The sequence below is a fragment of the Leptodactylus fuscus genome, chromosome 1 (assembly GCF_031893055.1).
Source record: "Leptodactylus fuscus isolate aLepFus1 chromosome 1, aLepFus1.hap2, whole genome shotgun sequence".
Lineage (NCBI taxonomy): Eukaryota > Metazoa > Chordata > Amphibia > Anura > Leptodactylidae > Leptodactylus > Leptodactylus fuscus.
In genome coordinates this window covers 24,810,776-24,832,941 of record NC_134265.1, presented here as the reverse complement: position 1 = coordinate 24,832,941, position 22,166 = coordinate 24,810,776, and the positions used below count along the sequence as shown (strand labels likewise).

Here is a 22,166-nt window from a genome sequence, read left to right as displayed (position 1 = left end):
GTGAATTCCCCAGTGGCCAGCTCTTTATTCACTTTCAATAGCTACCTCACCAGGCAGGACAAGAGTCGGAGGGCCGCCATACTGGGGATGGGTGCGGAGCCCAGAGGTGGAACCTGCATCTATCAGACCTTTATGGTTTATCCTTTTCTACGATTTACTAATATACCATATATACTCGAGTATAAGCCGACCTGAATATAAGCAGAGGTCCCCTAATTTTACCACAAAAAACTGACTCCAGTATAAGCCGAGGGGGGCTTTTTCAGCACAAAAACTGTGCTGAAAAATTCGGCTTATACTCGAGTATATACGGTACTTTTCCCATTCCATTACACACACTGCTTACGATCGGTGCTTGCCATCAGTGAATAAGGCCACTCTTGGCATTGTGGATTCCATACTCTAGACAATGCTTTGTGAGCTCATCACATCAGCAGCAGCTGCACATATCTATCTCTCTGCTAGTTTGCTTCAATGTATCGATCTGGACTCCAGACTGTTGAGCTCGCGGAGCATTTTCTAGGCTCTGTGGGGGGAATTCATCAAAATCTGCCATGGAGGGATGATCTGAGAGCGCACATCTGGTGCAAGGCCCGTAGTTGTGCCAACCGTACACCGCAAGCCCCCCCCATCTACGCCTTGATCACCGAGAAATTTATTATAACACAAACAAGTTTTCGGGTGTGCATAGTGGAAATATACTCCAGTTACGACTTCCATTCTGGCGCAGGTAAGTGCGACTCGTTTATAAGGAGGCTGCAGTTACTTTTTAAAGGGATTATATCATTAAAATCAAATTTCTTCTCACTGACACACAGGAATATCCTTAAGAAAGGCTATTCGTCTCCTACCTTTAGATGTCTTCTCTGCACCGCAGTTCCGTAGAAATCCAGTTTTCCACAAGTATGCAAATGCACTGAGGGTGCCCCTAATGCTGCGAGAGAACTCTCTAGTGCCGCCTCCATCTTCTTCAGGAATTTCCTCCTCACCTCTTCACGCGTCTTCTTCCGGTGGTTGGCTTCAAATTTCTAGGCCTCGGGCAAAGCAGACTGCACATGCCCACCAGCCACAAGAAAATGGCCGCTTACACAGTATTGTAAGTGGCCATTTTCTTGTGGTTGGCGGGCATGCGCGGTCGGCTTTGCCTTAGGCCTGAGACCTAGAAGTTTGCAGCCAACCACCGGAAGAAGACCCGTGAAGAGGTGAAGAGGACATTCCTGAAGAAGTTGGAGGCGGCGCTTGAGATTTCTCTCGTAGCATCGGGGACGCCCACAGTGCTGTTTGAGCTCTGAGGACTGCCCCCAGTGCTGCGAGGGAACTCCTTTGCATACTGACGAAAACAGATTTCTACGGAACGGCGACATGGAGAAGACATCTAAAGGTTGGAGATGAATAGCCTTTCTTATGCTTAAACGGGTTTTATTAAAGATTTTTCAATAAAATACAAAACGAGTAACAGAAATGAAGTCGAGCAACACTGAAGAAGCATATAAGTCAGCGGCCTGGGAGGCCAAAAGGACCCCCCTCCGCATAAACCAAGTACAGCCCAACAAGAAAAGGAAAAGGGGATAAGGAGTAGACATGAAACAAACAGACAAACACAAGACAGAGACGAAAAAACTACAAATAAAACGAAAGAAGCAAGGAAGAAAGGGAGAAGAAAACAGACGGCCATGCTACACTCAAGTGAAGGCAGTAGAGAAGGCAGACGATTCCTGGAACATAACCCAGGGACGCCAACGAAGTTCAAACTTGGAATAAGCAGGAGAGTCTTCCACCACCAAAGTCTCCATCCGCTGAATAAGAAGGAACTCCTGGAGGAACTCGAGCAGCGAGGGAGGGGTAGGGCTGCGCCAGTGTCTTGGAATAACGGCCCTGGCGGCCGCGAGAAAGTGCCCCAGGAGGTCCTTCTTAATCTCCGACAGCTTGCCAGGGATGACCGACAGAAGTGCCAGCTGAGGAGAGACAGCCACCGAGCGCCCACTGACCCTGGAATACAAAGAAAACACCGCGTCCCAGAAGGGGCGCAGAACATCACAGTCCCACCATATGTGCAACATAGTACCCCTAGCGGAGCCACAGCGCCAACATAAGTCCGAAACAGCAGGAAAAATCCTATGAAGAAGCACTGGACACCTATACCACCGGGACAGAATCTTATAATTTCTCTCCTGAGCGCTACACGGAAGGGCCATCTTGTGAGAAAGCAAGAAGGACCTGTCCCAATCCGCAGATGACAGACTCACAGGAAGGTCGGCATTCCAGGCGGCGACGTAGGGGGGGAGTTCCGCGGTGACATCCGAGAGGAGAACATCATACAATAGCGAAAGGGCACGAGGGAGGGGGGTCTGACGCCCAATATAGGATTCTAGAGCTAATGGTGGAGGAATAGCCTTTCTTAATGCTATTCCTACATGTTAGTGAGAAAATATTCGATTTTAATGGTAGAATCCCTTTAAAGCCCTCCGTCCCTGCACGTATCAGGCCCTTTATAAAGACCGGCATATGATATTGCCAGTCTTACTAAATTTATGGGTACAATAGTTTCTACATCCGGTTCACATCTGCGTTTGGGCCATTCAGTTGCTCTCTCTGCGTGAAATATGTGGAGAGAAAAGTTCTGCAAGCAGAGTGGAAACCACACGGACCCCATTATAGTCTATGGGGTTCCCTGGTTTCCTAAGATAACCTATTTTTTTTAAAATCTGGATGGGTTTCCATTCGGGGGCCCCCAAGTGGACTCCCCAAATGGAAACCTGAACGCAGATGTGAATAGAGCCTTAGAGCTAAACAACCTACACTGAAGACTGATACATTGTAGCAAAGTAGCAGAGAGAATTGTGCAGCAGCTGATCATGCGTTGAGCTCACAGAGCATTGTCTAGACTGGATACAATGAATGATTACCGATCAAGAGTCTTCTCATTCTCTAAGATCAGGGTCTATTACAAAGTTTATTTATACAGAGACTAGGCAAACTGGAGAATTCCTTTAAGACCGTCTTAGAGACTCTGCAGTGGGTACGGAGTCAGCCCCTTAATTTCTGAGATCCAAGTTTCAGACAGCGTCGTGGCAGAAATGTTAGCAAGATTCAGCTTACAAGACAAGTGCCAAGGTTCAGCACAATCCTTCATTGTTCTATTTGGACCCGCAGCCAACAGCACAGACAGGCCGGGTATCGGGCGCACAAGAACTGCCCGCCAGGATCACAGGTGCTGCACAGAAATCAGGTTTTGTTTTTTGCAAATTACGATGTGAAAAATTCTATATATTCACATATTAAAACTGAAGTAGAAATTTCTTAATTTGCATTTTTTTTTGGTCTCCCTGCACCCTTCCCCCCGCCCCCTCCTGTCTACAGATGTGATGCAGTAATCCAATATGTGAAGGTACCAGATGGGGATGAATGTGCGCGAATTTGGTTCTCAAGCGACGACTTTTGATATTCGCATTTACTGGAAATTCTTCCTCATTAGAAGACAGCGAATTCCTAGAAAATGTGGAGAGAAGGGTCGCGCTGATACTTTAGGAAATGCTTCCAAATATTGACTTGTACATGTATAAAACCTTCGGCTCAGCAATGGGGATTGTTACAGGGGTGGCCAATAGAGAAGGAATAGTATAACTTTCTAATATACTTTGCGTTACAATTCGTCAAGGTCGCCGCTTACTGGAAACCTGTCCCGAGTCTGCGCTTGCTCAGAGCTGAGTGTTTGTTGCAATGCAAAATGTCTGACTGACCAACAATGCTGGGGTCCTCGTATGTGGACCTTTGGGCTCCCTAAAAATTTGGGTTAGGAGTGTGACTACTACTACTGCACCACCAGCAGCTAGAGAGGTTTTCCGGACCTAAATCGAATTTTAATATGGATCACCCATAGGACAAGTTATCAGTAGGTCTTCTGTTGGTGTCTGACACCTGTATCTGCACAGATTATCTGTTCTAGCAGCGTCTGGTTGTCAACACAGCTCGGGAGGAGGGGGCGTGGTGGAGCGAAGGGGTGGGGTGAAAAGGGGGCGGGGCTTAGTGGCATTCGCAGGCAGGGAGAGGACCTGCTCTCTGCCTGAGCGTGAGGGGAGGCTGCTGGAGCAGCGCTGCTCCAGCGGCCTCACCAATCCACCGCTCTGTGCTAAGCCACTCCAGGACAGCTTGTCCTGGACTGGCTTAGGTAAGCAAAAATGCCGCCCTCCCTGGGGCCCTGACATAGCGCCGCCTGAAGTGGTCGCTTCAGGTCGCCTCATGCGAGGTGCGGCGCTGGGTCACGGTAAACTGCAGTGCCAATCTTATTACGTGTATAATTGTGTATAAGCGCTGCTTAAGTTCTGCTACATCTGGCCATTTGGATTATAGAGGTGTTCTTATGTCAGTGTGAGCAGCTTCTGCTGAACGGATGTTGCTGAAATGTGCCAAAGTTCTCCCCCCTCCCCCATCAGAGGCAGAACAACACATTCCCCATCGCACTCACTGAAATTCTACACCCGATATATTCCTCTTGCCCACACACAGACTGCATGTTCTGTAGTCTCCTGATCTTCCATGAGACTCCATTTTCTTTCAGCTTTCACACTGTCCAGCTTCATCCTATATAGCGCGACCCACAAAATAGTGTGTAGTTCCGCCCACTGTCTAGCATGATCCTATCCTAGAAAGGCTGAAGGACCTGTGATGATGTCATCACAGGTCCTTGTGTTGTGTGAACCTAAATTCCTTTACTGTGGTCGTGTAGTGACGTCATTTACCGGGATAAAAAGTAGACTATGTATTAATCGGGGTTCCTATCTATGTATGTGGCAAATTTCATGCAAATCCGTACAGCCGATTTTGCGTGATTGAGGAACAAACAGATAGGATAGGATAGTAGGATAGGATAGGATAGGATAATAGTAGGATAGGATAGGATTAGATGGATCCGTTTTATTGCTTAATATGTTCTTCTGGTCCTACTAAGGATTAAACAGCGCGAATGTGAACATACCCTAAACCTGTCTCCCCCAGGGGAATCAAGATATGAACTGAAGGTAAATCCCTTTAAGAGCAAACAGGACCCCAACTAATTGAGGTTTATGGGGCTAAAACTTTACATCTATGGTCAGTCGTAGGTATGTTTACATAAAATAACCAATACTAAGGTCCTCACGTCCTATATAAGCCCACGTTTGGTCATGTTCTGTGTTTAAGTGACCACAAAACATTACATTATCAGGTCACAAGAGACAATGATGTGTTCCTTGAAATCCCATGAGAAAACCAGAGCGGCCGCTACTACCTGCAGCACCCTGGAGGTCAGCACCGCTCTGTGTTCCCTTATATGGGGACGTCTACATATAGATTATCTCTCCAAACCTTAATGCCAGATAGCCCTTCCAAAGCACTAACCAGATGACAGCTGCACCAGATAACCTCTGACCTGGAAGTATTCACGAGATAATGGCCTAAATATTCACAACCTAATCAGTGGCCGACAGTACTGAGGCCCCTTTAGTGTAATAAAATGGTGGCACGTGCGATAAAAGGCAAAAAAGTGATGGAAAAAGGGCTAAAAGTCAAATTATCTTTGTCGCCCATAGAAACCAATGGCAACATGGCGTTCATTTAGGAGAGTGGATTAAGAGATTAAAGCTGAGCTCTGATTGGTTGCTGTGTGATAGTTCCAATCATGTGACACCAGGTCGAAACCAGACAGAAACAAATAGTAAGTGGAGTCCTCCTTGAAGAATCCAGGAAACATAAAATACCCCTCAGTCAAAAATCATTATAAATATTGTCCCCTCCCCTTTAAGCTACGTATATGGAGACTACCCTCAGTCCCAGGTAAAAATTATCAAAGTTTTCGTTTTTTTCTCTGCACGTGAACAGCTCTATGTCCACTCTGAATATAGCTGCCACCCCTCTCTATCACAGCAGGAAATCCCAGCACATCTGTTCTAATGACAGAGAATGGCACTAACTCCAAAAGAACATTCACGGTACAGAAATCAATGCAGTCATCTTGCTGATCTCCAGGCTAATTCAGACAATGTAACAATTCCTATGAAACACAACCATCATCCTACCGCATATTCAAATTAAAAGGGGACTTTTCACCTCCTCCACTTGCATCTCTTTTAATAGCAGTCACTCCACAGAGTCTGGCGCAGTTGGAATTTTTTCTCTAGCGCCTACCATTTCTGAGCAATCAGTGCTTGATTTTCAGCACCAAATATAGCTATTAAGCCCTCTACTGCCAGGTGGGCGGTCCTGCATGGGAGCAGGTAGTCTGGGACCCACCCACCTGATAGTACAGAGCTGAAACTACCAGAAAGCATTACTCAGGAACGGTGGGGGCTAGAAAAAAAATTCCAAGTGCGTTGGAACCAGTGGAGCGGCGCCCGTTTATGAATGTAACATGTTGGAGGTTGTGGATGTAGTAATAAGCCCTCTTTAACATACTAGTCCAGCCTTGAGTTACAGCAGATCAGTCCATATTCACATCTTACTGCCTCTGTATACCACACGGTCTGCTGTACTGCAGTGCGGGAGATGTAATATTTACCACCTAAGCATAGTGGAACCAGAAACCGTTGTCTAGTATGTACATCTTACAGCTGGCAGACCTGTGAATGCAGCTCTGGATGTGACTGGAGTATAAGAAATAATGCAAAAAAAAAGATATAAAATGTATAAGAGACAAAAATACAATTAAAAGAAATACAATTAAATACAAAGCAACAACTGAAGCTACTGAACATGTCATGTGACTTTCTTATTACATAAGCGGCCAATACACATGAATAAATAATCTTGTGCTCTTCAGGCTCGACCGCTCTGTCATCACACGATTAGCTCTGCTCTTTGAACCATCTTGTACTATCCAGGATACAGAACAGATTAGCAATGAACAAGCGGCGGCGACGCACTCACCAATCGATTCTCATCAAATACTTCAAACAGCAGCCTGTGATTGGTCGGGTGCACCTAAGGTGGAAAAACGAAAAAAAGAAAAATATTGGTTAGGCCATAATTTACAAATGTAGCAGTGCTGAGATTGTTATTAAGCACAAGGTCATCTCAAAGACTACAAACGGGACTAGAAGGTAATCTTACAAGAGTTCATGATGGTACCAATGATGGAAGCTCAAGGAGCTGGATGATCAACTCAGCTCTACTACACGGCCAAGCTAATACAATACAGAAGCGGGGTTGAGTTTACACAAGGATTCAAGCTATATAATGTAGCATTAGAATAAGATGCAGCAGTGTGAAGATTGTAAAAATACAAGAATGAGGAATTTGTAGTTTGGTACAACCCAACATAGTTATTTAAAAAATTCAGCACTGTTCTATCCACATAAATGTACATGGTTGCATAACCATAACCTAAGAAGCGGTGGGGAGGTACAACGATGCAGTGCTAGCGAGTTGGAAAGACGCAACAGCCAAGGAGAGGGTTGGAAAGACTGAGAAACTGAGGAGCGAGTTGGAAAAACGCAACGGCCGAGGAGAGGGTTGGAAACACGCAACCGCTGAGGAGAGGGTTGGAAAGACGCAATGGCCGAGGAGAGGGTTGGAAAGACGCAACGGCCGAGGAGAGGGTTGGAAAGACGCAACGGCCGAGGAGAGGGTTGGAAAGACGCAACGGCCGAGGAGAGGGTTGGAAAGACAACAACCAAAGAGAAAACTGGAAAGACGCAATAGCCAAAGAGAGAGTTGGAGAGCTGCAACGGTCAAGGAGAGGGTTGGAAAGACGCAACAGCCAAGGAGAGGGTTGGAAAGATGCTACGGCCGAAGAGAGAGTTGGAAAGACAACGACCAAAGAGAGAGTTGGAGAGGTGCAACAGCTGAGTAGAGGGTTGGAAAGACGCAACAGCCGAGGAGAGGGTTGGAAAGACGCAAGGCCGAGGAGAGGGTTGGAAAGACGCAAGGCCGAGGAGAGGGTTGGAAAGACGCAAGGCCGAGGAGAGGGTTGGAAAGACGCAACGGCCGAGGAGAGGGTTGGGAAGACGCAACGGCCGAAGAGAGAGTTGGAGAGGTTCAACAGCCAAGGAGAGGGTTGGAAAGACGCAACGGCCAAGGAGAGGATTGGAAAGACGCAACGGCCAAGGAGAGGATTGGAAAGACGCAACGGCCGGGGAGAGAACTGGAAACAAGCAGCAGCTGAGGAGTGAATTGGAAAAATAAAGCAGTGCCGAGTTAGAAAGACGTAGCATCGCAGAGTGAATTAGAAAGACGCAGCGTTGCGAAATGATTTGGAAAGGCGCAGCATTGCCGAGGTGGAAAGATGCAGCGCCACAGAGTTGTGCTGAGTTGGAAACATGTAGCAGTGCTGAGTTGGCAAGACGCAGCAGAGTTATTTGACCAATTCAGTACTGCTACATCTGTCTCTAAAATACCCCGCACACAATAATGTGCCCAATCAACAAACTACGGGCCAGGTTGGAAAATTCCCATGGGATCCGGTTGTGGTTTGTTTACACTATGTGGCAACAATTTGCAGCATATGGATTTTGTGTAGTTCATTGGGCAGAAGCGGGGAGATAGTGTGAATACTTGAGCGATGGAATGTAAAGTAGCCGACCACAAGTTATGCTTGATGTGGCAGAAGATGGCGGCGAGATTTTAGACCAGAGGGAAATGTTCTTTTCACACGCTGCTGCTGCTGCGCACATTATATGGGATGGCAAGAAGTGAAAACTGGAAAAAAAAAAAGGAAATATTTGGGAGGTTTCACAGTGGATTTAGAGCGAGGTCGGAGCCAGGAATGGAAGGCTGATACTGCAGCTGCCCCTCATTAAAACTGGAGCTACTCATGTTAATGTGGAGCGAGGAGGAATTGCTGCTGACCCCCCCCCCCCATCCATGATATTAGACACCCACAAAACGGCCAAGACGGACTCGTGACATTTTTTACGTATTCTACTCCTTATAGCTCTATACCCATATACCCAGAGTGACAACTACTATGGCCGCCATAATGACTCTCCTGGCTTTTCTGAGAACAGCGCCACACCTGTCTAGGGTTTCTGTCTGGTATTGCAGCTCAACTCCAAGTGAAGAGTACTTAGCCGCAGTACCAACTATGACCTAAGGATATGGTGGGGCTATAATAAGAAATCGCCTGCATTTCACGTTATATTACCCAGCTTTTCCAGAAAGAGATACATTTTAGGATAGTACAATGTATCAGTGTAATGCAGAACAGCTGGCTCAACGGGATTGCCAGACTGGATACATTGTAACAATTCCTCAGCTGTGATGAACTAGGCAAAAAAAAAAAAGCAAATATAACGTAAAATGTGGACATTCAGCGCCCCTCTTGCACATAGGCCATCTTCGGTACTACAACTCAACTCCATTGAAGAGAACACCAAACAAGGCCCATGGACAAAAACAGAACCACTGTAAAATCATCCGACCGTTTTGTGTATACAGCGCACATGCAGACCTGTGTGTCCCAATCCTGACAAACTATTCCCCTCATCTATTGTCTATAAGTTAGCCAAAAGAAAGAACAGATCGCAACACATGACTGTAGGATCAGACTACACAGATTGTCTTTGTAATCTGTAATCATGGAGACACAGACATCGGCACAGGAGCTGCATACACAAAATTGCATGGTTACTTTAGGTTACAACTTTTTTAAGACGACCGGTCTCTCTTTAAAGGCATTCTACAGTATTAGAAAAACACGTCTGCTTTATTTCAGAAACAGCGCCACTCTTGTCCATAGGTTGCTTCTGGTATTACACCTCAATTCCATTGACGTGAATGGGGATACGTTCTACTAGTCATACAGAACCTAAAGACAGGAGAGGCGACGTTTCTTAAATATATTAGAAACCCCTTTTAGATGAATATACCCTTCTGCCATCTTGAATAGAATTTAAAGGGGTTTCCCATGACTACAATATTGATGGCCTATTATGATAATAGATTTGTGGGGACCTCAGCACAGGGCGTTACAGTGGATAGCGGCCATGCCTGGTACTATAGATATGGTGAGCTGAAATACCAGGCATGGCCACTATCCAAAGTATGGCGCTGTGGCAGGTAAACAATGAAGTGCGTCGGGAGTCAGAACCCCACCAACGTGATAGTTATCCTTTCGAGGGACCCCTTTTATTCACAGCAGCCCATCGTGATCCTTCCTGTCGGCCATTTTACTTCAGGCCTGTGTAATCAATTACCAGCCTTGGCCCTGGAAAGAGACTCCTGCTATACAGTCCGCTCTTATCCACTTGTCTGCTAAGCCAATTGACAGACTTAATGGACAAAACACAACGGAAAAGCCGCCGCGGCCTCCTCACGCCGGCGGCCTTTCACCACATAAACGGGGGGGGGGGGGGGAGAAAAAAATATAACAGAAATTTCTACTTACTCTGAAGAAGAATTCCTCATTCCATTTTGGATTCAGCGTCTAAAAACAAAAAAAAAAAAAATTAGAAAATGGGCTTTGTGACGGGTTCTCGTCCATATTTAATGGGGATTAGTTTACGCTCACAAAGATCAGGTGACAAAAGCCGAGGTGGCCGCTCTGTAACGGGATCCCAGCAGTGACCTCAGAGGGTGGAAGTGTATTGGTGACTAGGGAGATCTAAGAGTCATTTTGGCCTAAAAATAGAGATCTATAGATAGCGCCCAGATCATTTAGGTCTGGAGCAGGAGAGAGGACTCTAGAACATATCAATGGCCGCGCTCAAATCATCAGGGTAACAAAAACAATGGCAGATGACGGATAAGATCAACGAATACAAGGCCTAGAAGAGAGAAAAAAAGTTACGCTATTTTTGGATACAAATTTTGTCAGTTATATTTGGTTAGAGGACATCGGGGCTCCACGTGTAATACAATGGCCTCCACTGGGCCCCTATATTGCCTTTACATATAATGGCCTCCACTGGGCCCCTATACTCCCTTTACCAGTGGCGTAACTAGGAATGGCGGGGCCCCGTGGCGAACTTTTGACATGTCCCCCCCCCCCCCAACCGACATTGAAGACCTCAACCTCCTCCGCGCTGTATTATGCCCCATAGTGGCCCCTGCACACAGTATTATGTCCCATAGTGGCCCCTGCACACAGTATTATGTCCCATAGTGGCCTCTGCACACAGTATTATCCCCCATAGTGGCCCCTGCACACAGTATTATGCCCCATAGTGGCCCCTGCACACAGTATTATGTCCCATAGTGGCCTCTGCACACAGTATTATCCCCCATAGTGGCCCCTGCACACAGTATTATGCCCCATAGTGACCCCTGCACACAGTATTATGCCCCATAGTGACCCCTGCACACAGTATTATGCCCCATAGTGGCCCCTACACACAGTATTATACCCCATAGTGGCCCCTGCACACAGTATTATCCCCAATAGTGGCCCCTGCACACAGTATTATGCCCCATAGTGGCCCCTGCACAGAGTATTATGTCCCTCAGGGGCCCCTACACACAGTATTATGCCCCATAGTGGCCCCTGCACAGAGTATTATGTCCCTCAGGGGCCCCTAAACACAGTATTATACCCCATAGTGGCCCCTGCACACAGTATTATCCCCAATAGTGGCCCCTGCACACAGTATTATGCCCCATAGTGGCCCCTGCACAGAGTATTATGTCCCTCAGGGGCCCCTACACACAGTATTATGCCCAACTGGGGACACCCATAAACAATTATTATACTCTGGGGTCTTTTCAGACCCCAGAGTATAATAAATCGGAGACCCAGGGGGTTAAAAAAAAACAAAACAAAAAAAAAAACACTGTTACTCGCCTAACCCCTGGCTCCTCCGCTGTAATCCATCTTCTATGACGTCACATAACCCTGGACGCAGGCCGGGGTCATGTGACGTCAGACGACTAGGCCTGAAGCCTGCCCGGATCGTAGAGAGGTAAGTAACAGTGTTTTGTTTTTTTTTGTTTTTTTAAGTATCTTACCTCTCCTGGGCCGCCGATCATTATACTCGGGGGTCTGAAAAGACACCCCCCCCCCCCCCCAGAAGAATGACAGTGTTTGTGGGGACTGCGGTGTAACTCCAGTCAGTAACGGCCTATTTAAAAAAACGCAGCGGTAGCGGCTGTCACCAGGCCGCTAATGTCCAGACCCTGTGGCAGCTGCCTCTGCTGCTACGGCGGTAGTTGCTCCACTGGCCTTTACATATAATGGACCCCATTTAATACAATGGCCTCCACAGTGCCCCTATACTGCCTTTACATACAATGACCCCCACAGTGCCCCTGCACTGTTTTCACATATAATGGCCCCTACACTACCGCCACACTGTATTTGGAGGAATGAATCAGAAAAATGGAGCGATAAAGAGATCAGGAAAAATAATCAGCACTGGTTTTCCATATCCAAATGTGATCAGTGACCTGTAATAGTGAGAACAAGCGGATAACACATAACTGACTACTCTCTGATAACAGTGTACATGTGTCCCGCGGGTCAGGTCTCTGCCATCTGCCCTGTGGCGTCCCTCAAGCTGTGCCCTGATCACCGGTGTACCACTTATGACATCCTAATTCTGAGCAGTGGAAGTTGTAACCCTTCAAGTCCTGGCAGAACCTGATGTCAGTCCATGCAGTGCAAGGTTTTATTCTTTACCATATTTATCAGATTGTAAGGTGCACTGCTCATATATAACACATACATCTAGCTAAGCGTCAGCATGTAATAATGTGCAGGGCGCGGGACCAGATCACTCTGATCAATGTAATATGTATCTCAAACTCAGCTTCTTGTCGGGGAACAGACACATGGCTGGAGCTTGGGGGTGTAGAGTCAACCACCGTGTAATATCCTAACCCATAACCTTAAACGACAAGGGGAGAATATTATTAAACATGGTGATGCACAGCCACCATGTTTTGTTTGGTGAGCAGTGAAGAGGTCACAGCACTTGGCTGAACACTGCAGCCTCTTCAGACAGCTGATCGGCGACGGTGCCAGGTGAGAGATCCCACAGATCTGTTATTGATGACATATCCTAATGATAGATATTTTAAGATTAAAAGGCCAGACAAAATGAGCAATTAGGAGTTTCACATTACAATGGACTGGGAATATCTTGGAACTTTGTCACACCATTGGAGCCAGCCAAGCTGGGTGCTGGCCATATACATTCTAATAAGTTTCATAGAAACACAAAGACTAATTCATAAGGAGTTTCTGTTTTTTTCACAACTGTTTTGCCTGTTTGTCATTGTACTTGTTTATATAAAGCACTGAACACTTTAGGTATTAGGTTAAAGGTTATTTTAGGTTTGCTTTATGAACCAATTACCTTTTTAAGGTGCGTTTGCATGTGACTGTTGGAAAGACCCATGTATAAAAGTGAGTGGGGTTTATGCTGAGCCCAAACTCAGTGGTGGTGGCAGCGTGTATTTGGGGTGTGTGTACAATGTTGGGGTGTGGTTTACGCTCAATTGGTAGCCTTAGTGAAGGGCGAGTACCCTAGACCTGTAGAGAATTACCTATAAACCCCTTCTTTTGTTCTTCTGAATTAAGAAAGGCGGCATTTCTGTAGACCAGTGTTTCTCAACCTTTTAAAGTAGAGTACCCCCTAATGAGAAAAAGTCCCATCAGAGTACCCCAAAGCAGTGATCAATTATAAATGACTTATAAAAGTTATGTTATGGCCCCTTCAGTGTCCCACATGTTATCTAATGGTCACCACATATAAAACAATGATGCCAATAGTACCCCCATATGTAACACAATGACTCCCACAATGCCCACATGTGTAACATAATGGCCCCTCACAGTGCTCCACTATTAGCAGCATGTGGTCCTTAGGTGTGCTGTATACTGATGTGGACCACAGGGGCACACATATCGCAGGTAAAGAACCTCTGCCCTAGACCACCAGGGAATAAAATGTGTACCCATTCTTCTATGCTAGACTACCAAGGGTTAAAATATTAACTTTTATTGTACTATACAGACTCCAGGTTCTAACTCCCTCTACTGAGCCATAAAACCATTCCTACACTAGCCCACCAGGGAAACCGATATGAACCCCTTCGTCTACTCTTCACCACCAAGGAAGGTGCCATTACCCTACACCACCAGGGAATCAGCTGTGAACCTACGCTGAACTACCTCGGGCCTATCCAAGAGTAGCTTGTAGCCAAGGGCACCCAGGACTAGAATACACATACCGCCAACCGCTTGTGTCTAATATATAACCCACCCTCTTAACCTGACTGTAGGACGTGTGTGTGTGTGTGTGTGTGTGTGTGTGTGTGTGTGTGTGTGTGTGTGTGTGTGTGTGTGTGTGTGTGTGTGTGTGTAATGGTGAACGTGCACTCTGTTTACAGAAAAAATATTACAAGACCCAGCCATGAATTTCTTTCTTGCTCAGACCAGATTTTTATGACAAGGGTTTTCACAACAAGAGTTTCTCAAGAGCAGTGTCAACACAAGCAAGATCGGGCAGCACTTGGCCTGGCATTGTAGCCTTCACCATCGGGGTCAAGGGTTTAGCTACAGTCAGAGACTTCTAAGGGCCCCTTCACACGGCGTAAGCGCGCTGCTCATTTAGACACGTATACACATGTCCGAGCGCAGCGCTTCAAAACAGAGCCCATTGATTTCAATGAGAAGCGCACGCATATGCCGATATACACGCGCTTCCCATTGAAATCAATGGGCTCTGTTTTGAAGCACCGCGCTCGGACACGTGTATATGTTTCTAAATGAGTGGCGCGCTTACATCGTGTGAAGGGGCCCTTAAGATCTACATGAAGGTTCTAGCCCAACACTCCAGGTCCTCTAACTCCTAGGACATCGCCGGCTATACTAACCCCTTCGTATCGCTGCCATTTGTCATTTTTGCATTTTTAATTTTTACCTTCAGCCTCCCTAAACCCATAACTTTTTCCTATTTTTATTTCCCATTTCTAGAGCTGTAGGGGGGCTTGTTTTTTGTGGGACAACTGTATTTTCTAACGGCGCCATTTAGTATCCGTACAATGCACTTGACAGCAGAATAAAAAAAAACACAACTAGGAGAAATTGGGAGGGGGGGGGGGGGGAGTTGCACCATTATCTTAAAGGCTTTCATAACCTTAAACATGATCAGGTCAGTACGATCACGGAAACACAAAATTGATCGATTTCTTTTTGTTTCTTAAGATGTAACAACTTTTTAAAACGTATAAAATATTAAAAAGAAAAATTCCATTCATTGCCATAATCTGAATTTTTTGATACATTTAGAATTTTCTGAATATTCTGTAACTTTTTTTTTTTGAGATTTTCGCATACTTTTTTTTTTGTGGGGCAAGTGGTAGTTTTCACTAACACAGTTTGGGGGAAGGTACGACTTTTTATTATTTTTTTTGTTTTTAGATGGGGAGACAGTGTCGGGGGGAAAAAAATTGCAATTCAGGCATTTGGATTTTTATTTTATTTTTAATATTAGAATTTAACAATTTTTTTTCTTTTTTTAGGAAATCTAGGGAAAAGGGGTGAGGTGAATTTTTAGATTTTTTTTTAAATTTTACAATATTCTATTTTTAATATATATTTTTTAGTGGCTGAATAAACACTCCTATTGCTTGTGCCACAGATTCCAACACTATAGTAATGAAGTCAATCACCAAGTTAGTATGGAGCTCCGTCACAGGCAGGGCTCTATATAACATAGCAGTGGGAGGCATGGGAAACTTCGAAAGATACCTGGTAGCCATGGCGGATGTCAGCAAGGGGTTAATATATACTGCTGCCCAACTCCAGTAAAGTTACACAGATCCATACTATACAGCTGAGAGCAACTACTGCCAAGACATTGGAAGCCACAGCCAATACCCTATACAAACATTGCAGTCCAATACAGTGAAAAGACAATTTCAGCTCTGCTACATAACATACCGTAAACCACAACTCATTGCTTTACTGACCGTTTAGAAGAAAGCGTCCAATCCAAAGTATTCTCCAAATGGCGTCCAGGCCTTCTATACTCACACCCAAACCCTAGTGTGATCCCGCACACCTTTGTACTCTCCAGGCCGAGCAGTGAATGACTCCCAGGCTACACTATCGCACAGTAAACAATAAATGAGCTATCCAATAGTCGCACAGCGCTCTATGGTGAAAACTCGTCTGACAACTCTCTGCACTCCGCTCCAGCCCCCGGTAGAGAAAGTTAACCTTCTACGACACAGGCTGATTGTATGACAACAATAGCCGTGTGTATAGGGGAAACCGCCATAAACAATTTATTATTATGTAACCGGATGGAATAACACAAACAAAGATGCGGGCGCTAAGATTTATGCAAGGGCGTCATATGTACATTATCATCACTATGAGCCGCGCCAAACTGCTCCGCTCTGGTAATGCCCATACTGACATTTTAGTCCTATTTTTAGTACTTTTAGAGATTATTACTGTATATACTAGAGTATAAGCCGACCCGAATATAAGCCGAGGCCCCTAATTTTACCACATAAAAACTGGGAAAACTTATTGACTTGAGTATAAGCCGAGGGGGGGAAATGCAGCAGGTGGTTTCTGACAGTGTGAGGAACGCCCCTCCTGACAGTAGAGTCCATATCGCTATACTGTGTTCCTTACCGCTCCTGACAGTTCTCTCCCATAGACTAGTATCATGGCTGTCATGCTCCCTCACAGTATGGCGCTATGGACTCTACTGTTAGGAGGGACGTTCCTCACAGACTGTCAGAAACGCCCTTCTGACAGTGAAGAGCTACGGTAACGGCACCGATAGCTCTTCACCGGGGGCACAGAACAGGAAAGCCGACAGTGTGCTGAATTCAGTGCACGGTTGGCTTTCTAGCAGTATATAATACCGCATGTGCCCAAGGACATGAAAGGTCCTGTAAAGTAATACAGAAATAAACCCCATAAGAGAACAAAAAAAAAACCCTCATAGCTCGACAATGCTTTAAAACGTGTTACTGTGCAAAAGTAATAAAACACACACAAAAACCTATATCAATCTGCTCTCTCCTACTGCGTCTCCTATGCCTTTGTAATGCTACTGACCCACAGAATAAGGGTAACGAGGGTTGAGTGATCGGGTTCAGGAAAGATCGGATCCCGATCAGCGATCGAGCAAATTTCATGATCGCGATCGACTGGAAAATGATCAGAAATCGGATTTTGAAATCGATCCTGAAATTTCAAGATCAAGCTCAACCCTAAGGGTAACGTGTTAATTGTACCACATAGGGAACGCCGCAAAAACAAAGTCCAAAAACAGTCACTGGATTGCTGTTATTGTTCTATTATATACCAAAAGAAATGAATACCGTATATACTCGAGTATACGCCGACCCGAATATAAGCCGAGGCCCCTAATTTTACCACAAAAAACTGGGAAAACTTATTGACTCGAGTATAAGCCGAGGGGGGGGGGGGGGGGGGGGGAATGCAGCAGCTACTGGAAAATTTCAAAAATTAAAGTGGTCAGAGTTTTGGGGTGCAGTAGTTGCTGGTGCTGGGGAAGGGGAGGGGGTGTTTTGGTTGTCTGTCTGCCCCTTCCCTGAGCTTGAGGACTGTTTTTTCCCCCCACTTGGAATTCAGTCTGGATGAATATATCTGCAGTGCTCCTATTAACCCCTCCTGACAGAACAGGAGCACTGCAGATCCCCTATATTCAGTAGACCGGGCACTGTCAGACACAGGATACCTAATGTGTTTGTGTGTCACAGTCATTTTCTACTTTTATATGTATTCTAGGGAAAGGAGGGATTTACAACTTGTATTTTATTTATTTTTTTATTTTTTAAAGCTTCCTTTTTTTCACTATTTTATGGGAGATTCTATACATTACCATTGCGGCTGGTGACATTGTGGCTCCAGCTTCGCCTTCATCTTCTTCAGGAAAAGGTCTTCTTCGCATCTTCTTTGAGCGGTGGCTTCAAACTTCTAGGCCTTGGGCAGCGTACTGCGCATGCCTGCTGGCCACAAGAAAATGGCCGCTTACAATACTGTGTAAGCGGCCATTTTCTTGTGGCCGGCGGGCATGCGCAGTCGGCTTTGCCCTAGGCCTAGAAGTTTGAAGCCAACTCCCAGAAGAAGACGTGAAGAGAGGCCGTTCCTGAAAAAGATGGAGGCGTCGCTGGACAGTTCTCTCACAGCATTTGGGACGCCCCCAGTACTGTTTGAGTGCTGAGGACCGCCCCCAGTGCTGCGAGAGAACTCATTTGCATAGATAGGATCCCTTAGGATCCCTGTCTTAGTTACCCCTAGCAACCAATCACAGTGCAGCTTTCATTTTCCAGGAGCAGAATATGAAATGAAATCTGCGCTGTGATTGGTTGCTATGTGTTACACTACTAGTAGTGACAATATGGACAAGCTATGGTGAAAATACATGATCCACAAAACCCCAAATGTCTGTACAGGCCGCCCAGCTCGCGTACACCACCGGCAAAGTACAATCCGGAGAAACACAAGGAGACAAATATTAAACCAGAGCACAAAAAGCATTCCTGTATCCGTGCCAGGGGGCAGAGGCTGATAACAGGGCACTATTTATACTAGGCCGCAATCTCCTTCACCGCACTCATTCCCCTTCCGTTCTTCTATAGTAATCCTTATTATCGTATCATGGAGAGTTCGGCGGATTTCTAACAGACTTTGTGCCTCCATTCTTCTCCATTTCCAAGACCTCTGCTTGCCATATGTGAATGGAAACTATTTAACGCCTGCCCAGACTTGATCTATGTCAGGTTGGGATCGCAGCTCAGCCTCAGTGCTAATCGAAAATCGAACGAAAAAGTGCTGAAAGTCTGACTTCCACCCAAAACGGACACCCCACCCATTCCATTATAGTCCATGGGGTCCACTGGGCGCCGTCGATGGCCACAATTTTAGCGGTTTTATTGTTGCAGTACCGCACACAACCTGTAAACAAGTGTGGCACACTGTTTGTGGAAGAAACCCTGAAAATCAGTTTGAACACATGATAGGGAAAATTTTAAAGACTGGCGTTTCCCACCAGAGAATGCGCCCAATTTATGACAAGGTATTGATGATGGAGGATGTCCATGTCACATCTCCTTTCGGAAAGTCACAAGAGAACATGCAGATGCCACTTGCAATAAGATTTGCAATCCAAACGATATTCCACTAACACCAGATAGATGCGGGTCCTATATTGGGAAGAGCAGAGGTCGCTAGGGTATCGCTCACAATGAAGTCTATGGAAATTACCAAAACAGTGGCTTGCTCTGAGGTTTCCATATCATGCACAGACTGCTATGGAGCGTGTAGTGTCTAGGAATCCAACAAGAGATAGGTGTGGGTCCCAGCGGTGGGATTATGGGGTATCTTATGGGTACGAATATCAACGATAAAAGAAATCCAGCAAGAGCCGTGGTGGTTAGTTGAATGTAGAGAAAATTCCTTCTTTATTAATTCACATCTTCGTAATAAAAAACGCAATTGGTACAAACATTACAAGCAGATCGTGTCAGACTGACGCGTTTCGGATTTTTCGTCCTTTCTCAAAGTCTGAACAGTTCAGACTTTGAGAAAGGACGAAAAATCCGAAACGTGTCAGTCTGACGCTATCTGCTTGTAATGTTTGTACCAATTGCGTTTTTTATTACGAAGATGTGAATTAATAAAGAAGGAATTTTCTCTACATTCAACTAACCACCACGACTCTTGCTGGATTTCTTTTATCGTTGATATTCGTGTACATCGCTCCAAGTCGAGGGAGTCCATTTTTCCGGGCATAGCCACATCGAATATACTTTGGTGGGAAGGAATTCAATTGAGATTCAACTACTTTTGGGCTGAGTATCAAACTCTTTTTCTTGTCTATTTTTTCACTTATTGTATCTTATGGGTATGCCATGAATATTAAAGGGATTGTACATGGCTTATTTTATTTAGGCCATAACTATTGGATAGTGAAGGATTGACAACTAGGCCCCAAACAAATCCAGTGTGGTGTCTGCTCTGTGAACTACACGGTACACGGAGCCAGACGCAGGTGCAGGCTGGGTCTCAGTAGTGCAGCTCAGCTCCCATACTAAAAGCTGGAAGAAATTGAAACACAAAGTATATTAGAAACTTGCGAAACTTCTCATTATACGAGGATTTAACTTTATTTCCCAGAAAGCCCCTATTACCTGATGGTGAGGTCAACGCCAACCAGTTCAACCAGTCCAGGCCTTAATGGAGGTGAGCGAGCAAAAATAGCAGAATACCGAGAAATCATGCAAACAATATGACATTCTTATCAAAGCCTCCGGGACAAGCAAAAGGCACCAAGTCCGCCTCACCCCCCTGTACTGGCCATGACCAGAACCAACCCCAGCAGCTGGGATAGTCAGGACAAAAAATACGGGTCCAGGACAGGGTTAACCTGCACATATGGCGATCCGCACCACCACGGGTTACTATTAAAATACTCTCCTTTAATTGATAGACTATGTTAATTTGTTAGTGACCGTTTTTGAGGATAAACTTGTCCTACTACAAATAAGTGTCTTTTTGAGGGGTAAAAAGGGCGTCTCCACAAAACACGCAATAGCTGCTGAGGATTGAAGTTCTGCAGCAGCTGAGGTGTGTATTATGATGTTCTGCAGCAGCTGAGGTGTGCATTATGATGTTCTGCAGCAGCTGAGGTGTGTTTTCTAACGTTCTGCAGCGGCTGAGGTGAGTATTATGATGTTTTGCAGCAGCTGAGGTGTGTATTATGGTGTTTTGCAGCAGCTGAGGTGTATTATGATGTTCTGCAGCAGCTGAGGTGTGTATTATGATGTTCTGCAGCAGCTGAAGTGTGTATTATGGTGTTCTGCAGCAGATGGTGTGTATTATGGTGTTCTGCAGCAGCTGAGGTGTATTATGATGTTCTGCAGCAGCTGAGGTGTGTATTATGGTGTTCTGCAGCAGCTGAGGTGTGTATTATGATGTTCTGCAGCAGTTGAGGTGTGTATTATGTTGTGCAGCAGCTGAGGTGTATTATGATGTTCTGAAGCAGCTGAGGTGTGTATTATGGTGTTCTGCAGCAGTTGAGGTGTGTATTATGTTGTGCAGCAGCTGAGGTGTATTATGATGTTGTGCAGCAGCTGAGGTGTGTATTATGAAGTTCTGCAGCAGCTGAGGTGTGTATTATGCTGTTCTGCAGCAGCTGAGGTGTGTATTATGCTGTTCTGCAGCAGCTGAGGTGTGTATTATGCTGTTCTGCAGCAGCTGAGGTGTGTATTATGCTGTTCTGCAGCAGCTGAGGTGTGTATTATGCTGTTCTGCAGCAGCTGAGGTGTGTATTATGATGTTCTGCAGCAGGCGAGATGAGTATAATGAGGTTCTGCAGCAGCCAGAATGCCGCAGCAGAAAAAATTCTTTTTAAAATAGTAAGGGAGCAATTCATGCCCATTAGTCAGCAGTTGACAAATTGCTCCTCATAAACGTTACAAGCAGTGACATAACGTCACTTAACTCTTTCTGCTCATCAGGTTCTGACATCAGAATGTGACATTTATAGAAATATGATTTATATGTTGGAGGTGTATTGTACAGTCACACAATGAAAGGGATATTCAAGAAGTACACAATGAATATAGAAGAGAAGGTTTCGATCATTGGGGTCTCTCCATATCTGGCTGTTGAGGAGGGGAAGGGAAGAGGATGGGGACAGCACCTTTGTTGTAGGTTTCATGGGGATCTTAGATATCAGCACCCCATCAACCCAGCCGTTACCCCGTCAATCATACAATCCGGGTTGAAGTTACATTCACCACCACTTACCTTCTTTATGGTCTTAGTTTGCACCAATGCAAGATCCCGGTTTTCATCAGCGACATACAGGGACAATTTCACATAAGGGTCACTGCAAAAGCAAAAAGGGCACAATATGAGGTTAAAAGGTAAACTCCACCTAGTAGGAAAAAATTGTCTAATGTTACAGGATGAGAGCAATGAACATTAAAAGACAGCTGCGAGCGGAGCCCCGACTGCATTCAACCCATGCAAAAAAAGAAAAAAGACTTTGGTTCTGCTCTCTGTATCAGTTACTCTGCTACCGTTAATGTCCATTGCTCTCATCCTATGATGGATGACAGAACAGACTAGTATGGCAGTTTGATCGTACCCCTCACACCACCCTGCAGTTTAAAACTGCCCTAGAGTGCACAATGTACACTACTCTGCAGGGGCGTAACATGAGGGGGTGCAGATGGAGCAAGCGCAGCTGGGCCCTGGA

General features: G+C 45.4%; 1 protein-coding gene across 3 annotated transcripts in view; it reads right to left on the bottom strand.

The window, feature by feature from the left end:
• The window catches only part of NEDD4L (NEDD4 like E3 ubiquitin protein ligase), a 217,193-nt gene that overhangs the window by 102,755 nt on the left and 92,272 nt on the right, over positions 1-22,166 (bottom strand). For all 3 annotated transcript variants that reach the window (XM_075268361.1, XM_075268377.1, XM_075268368.1), the window contains exons 3-5: positions 21,713-21,794; positions 10,358-10,396; positions 6,901-6,954 (exon numbers count right to left, since the gene is read on the bottom strand). In XM_075268361.1, the coding sequence (XP_075124462.1) occupies positions 6,901-6,954; positions 10,358-10,396; positions 21,713-21,794 (175 nt within the window). The remainder of the gene's footprint in view (positions 1-6,900; positions 6,955-10,357; positions 10,397-21,712; positions 21,795-22,166) is intronic.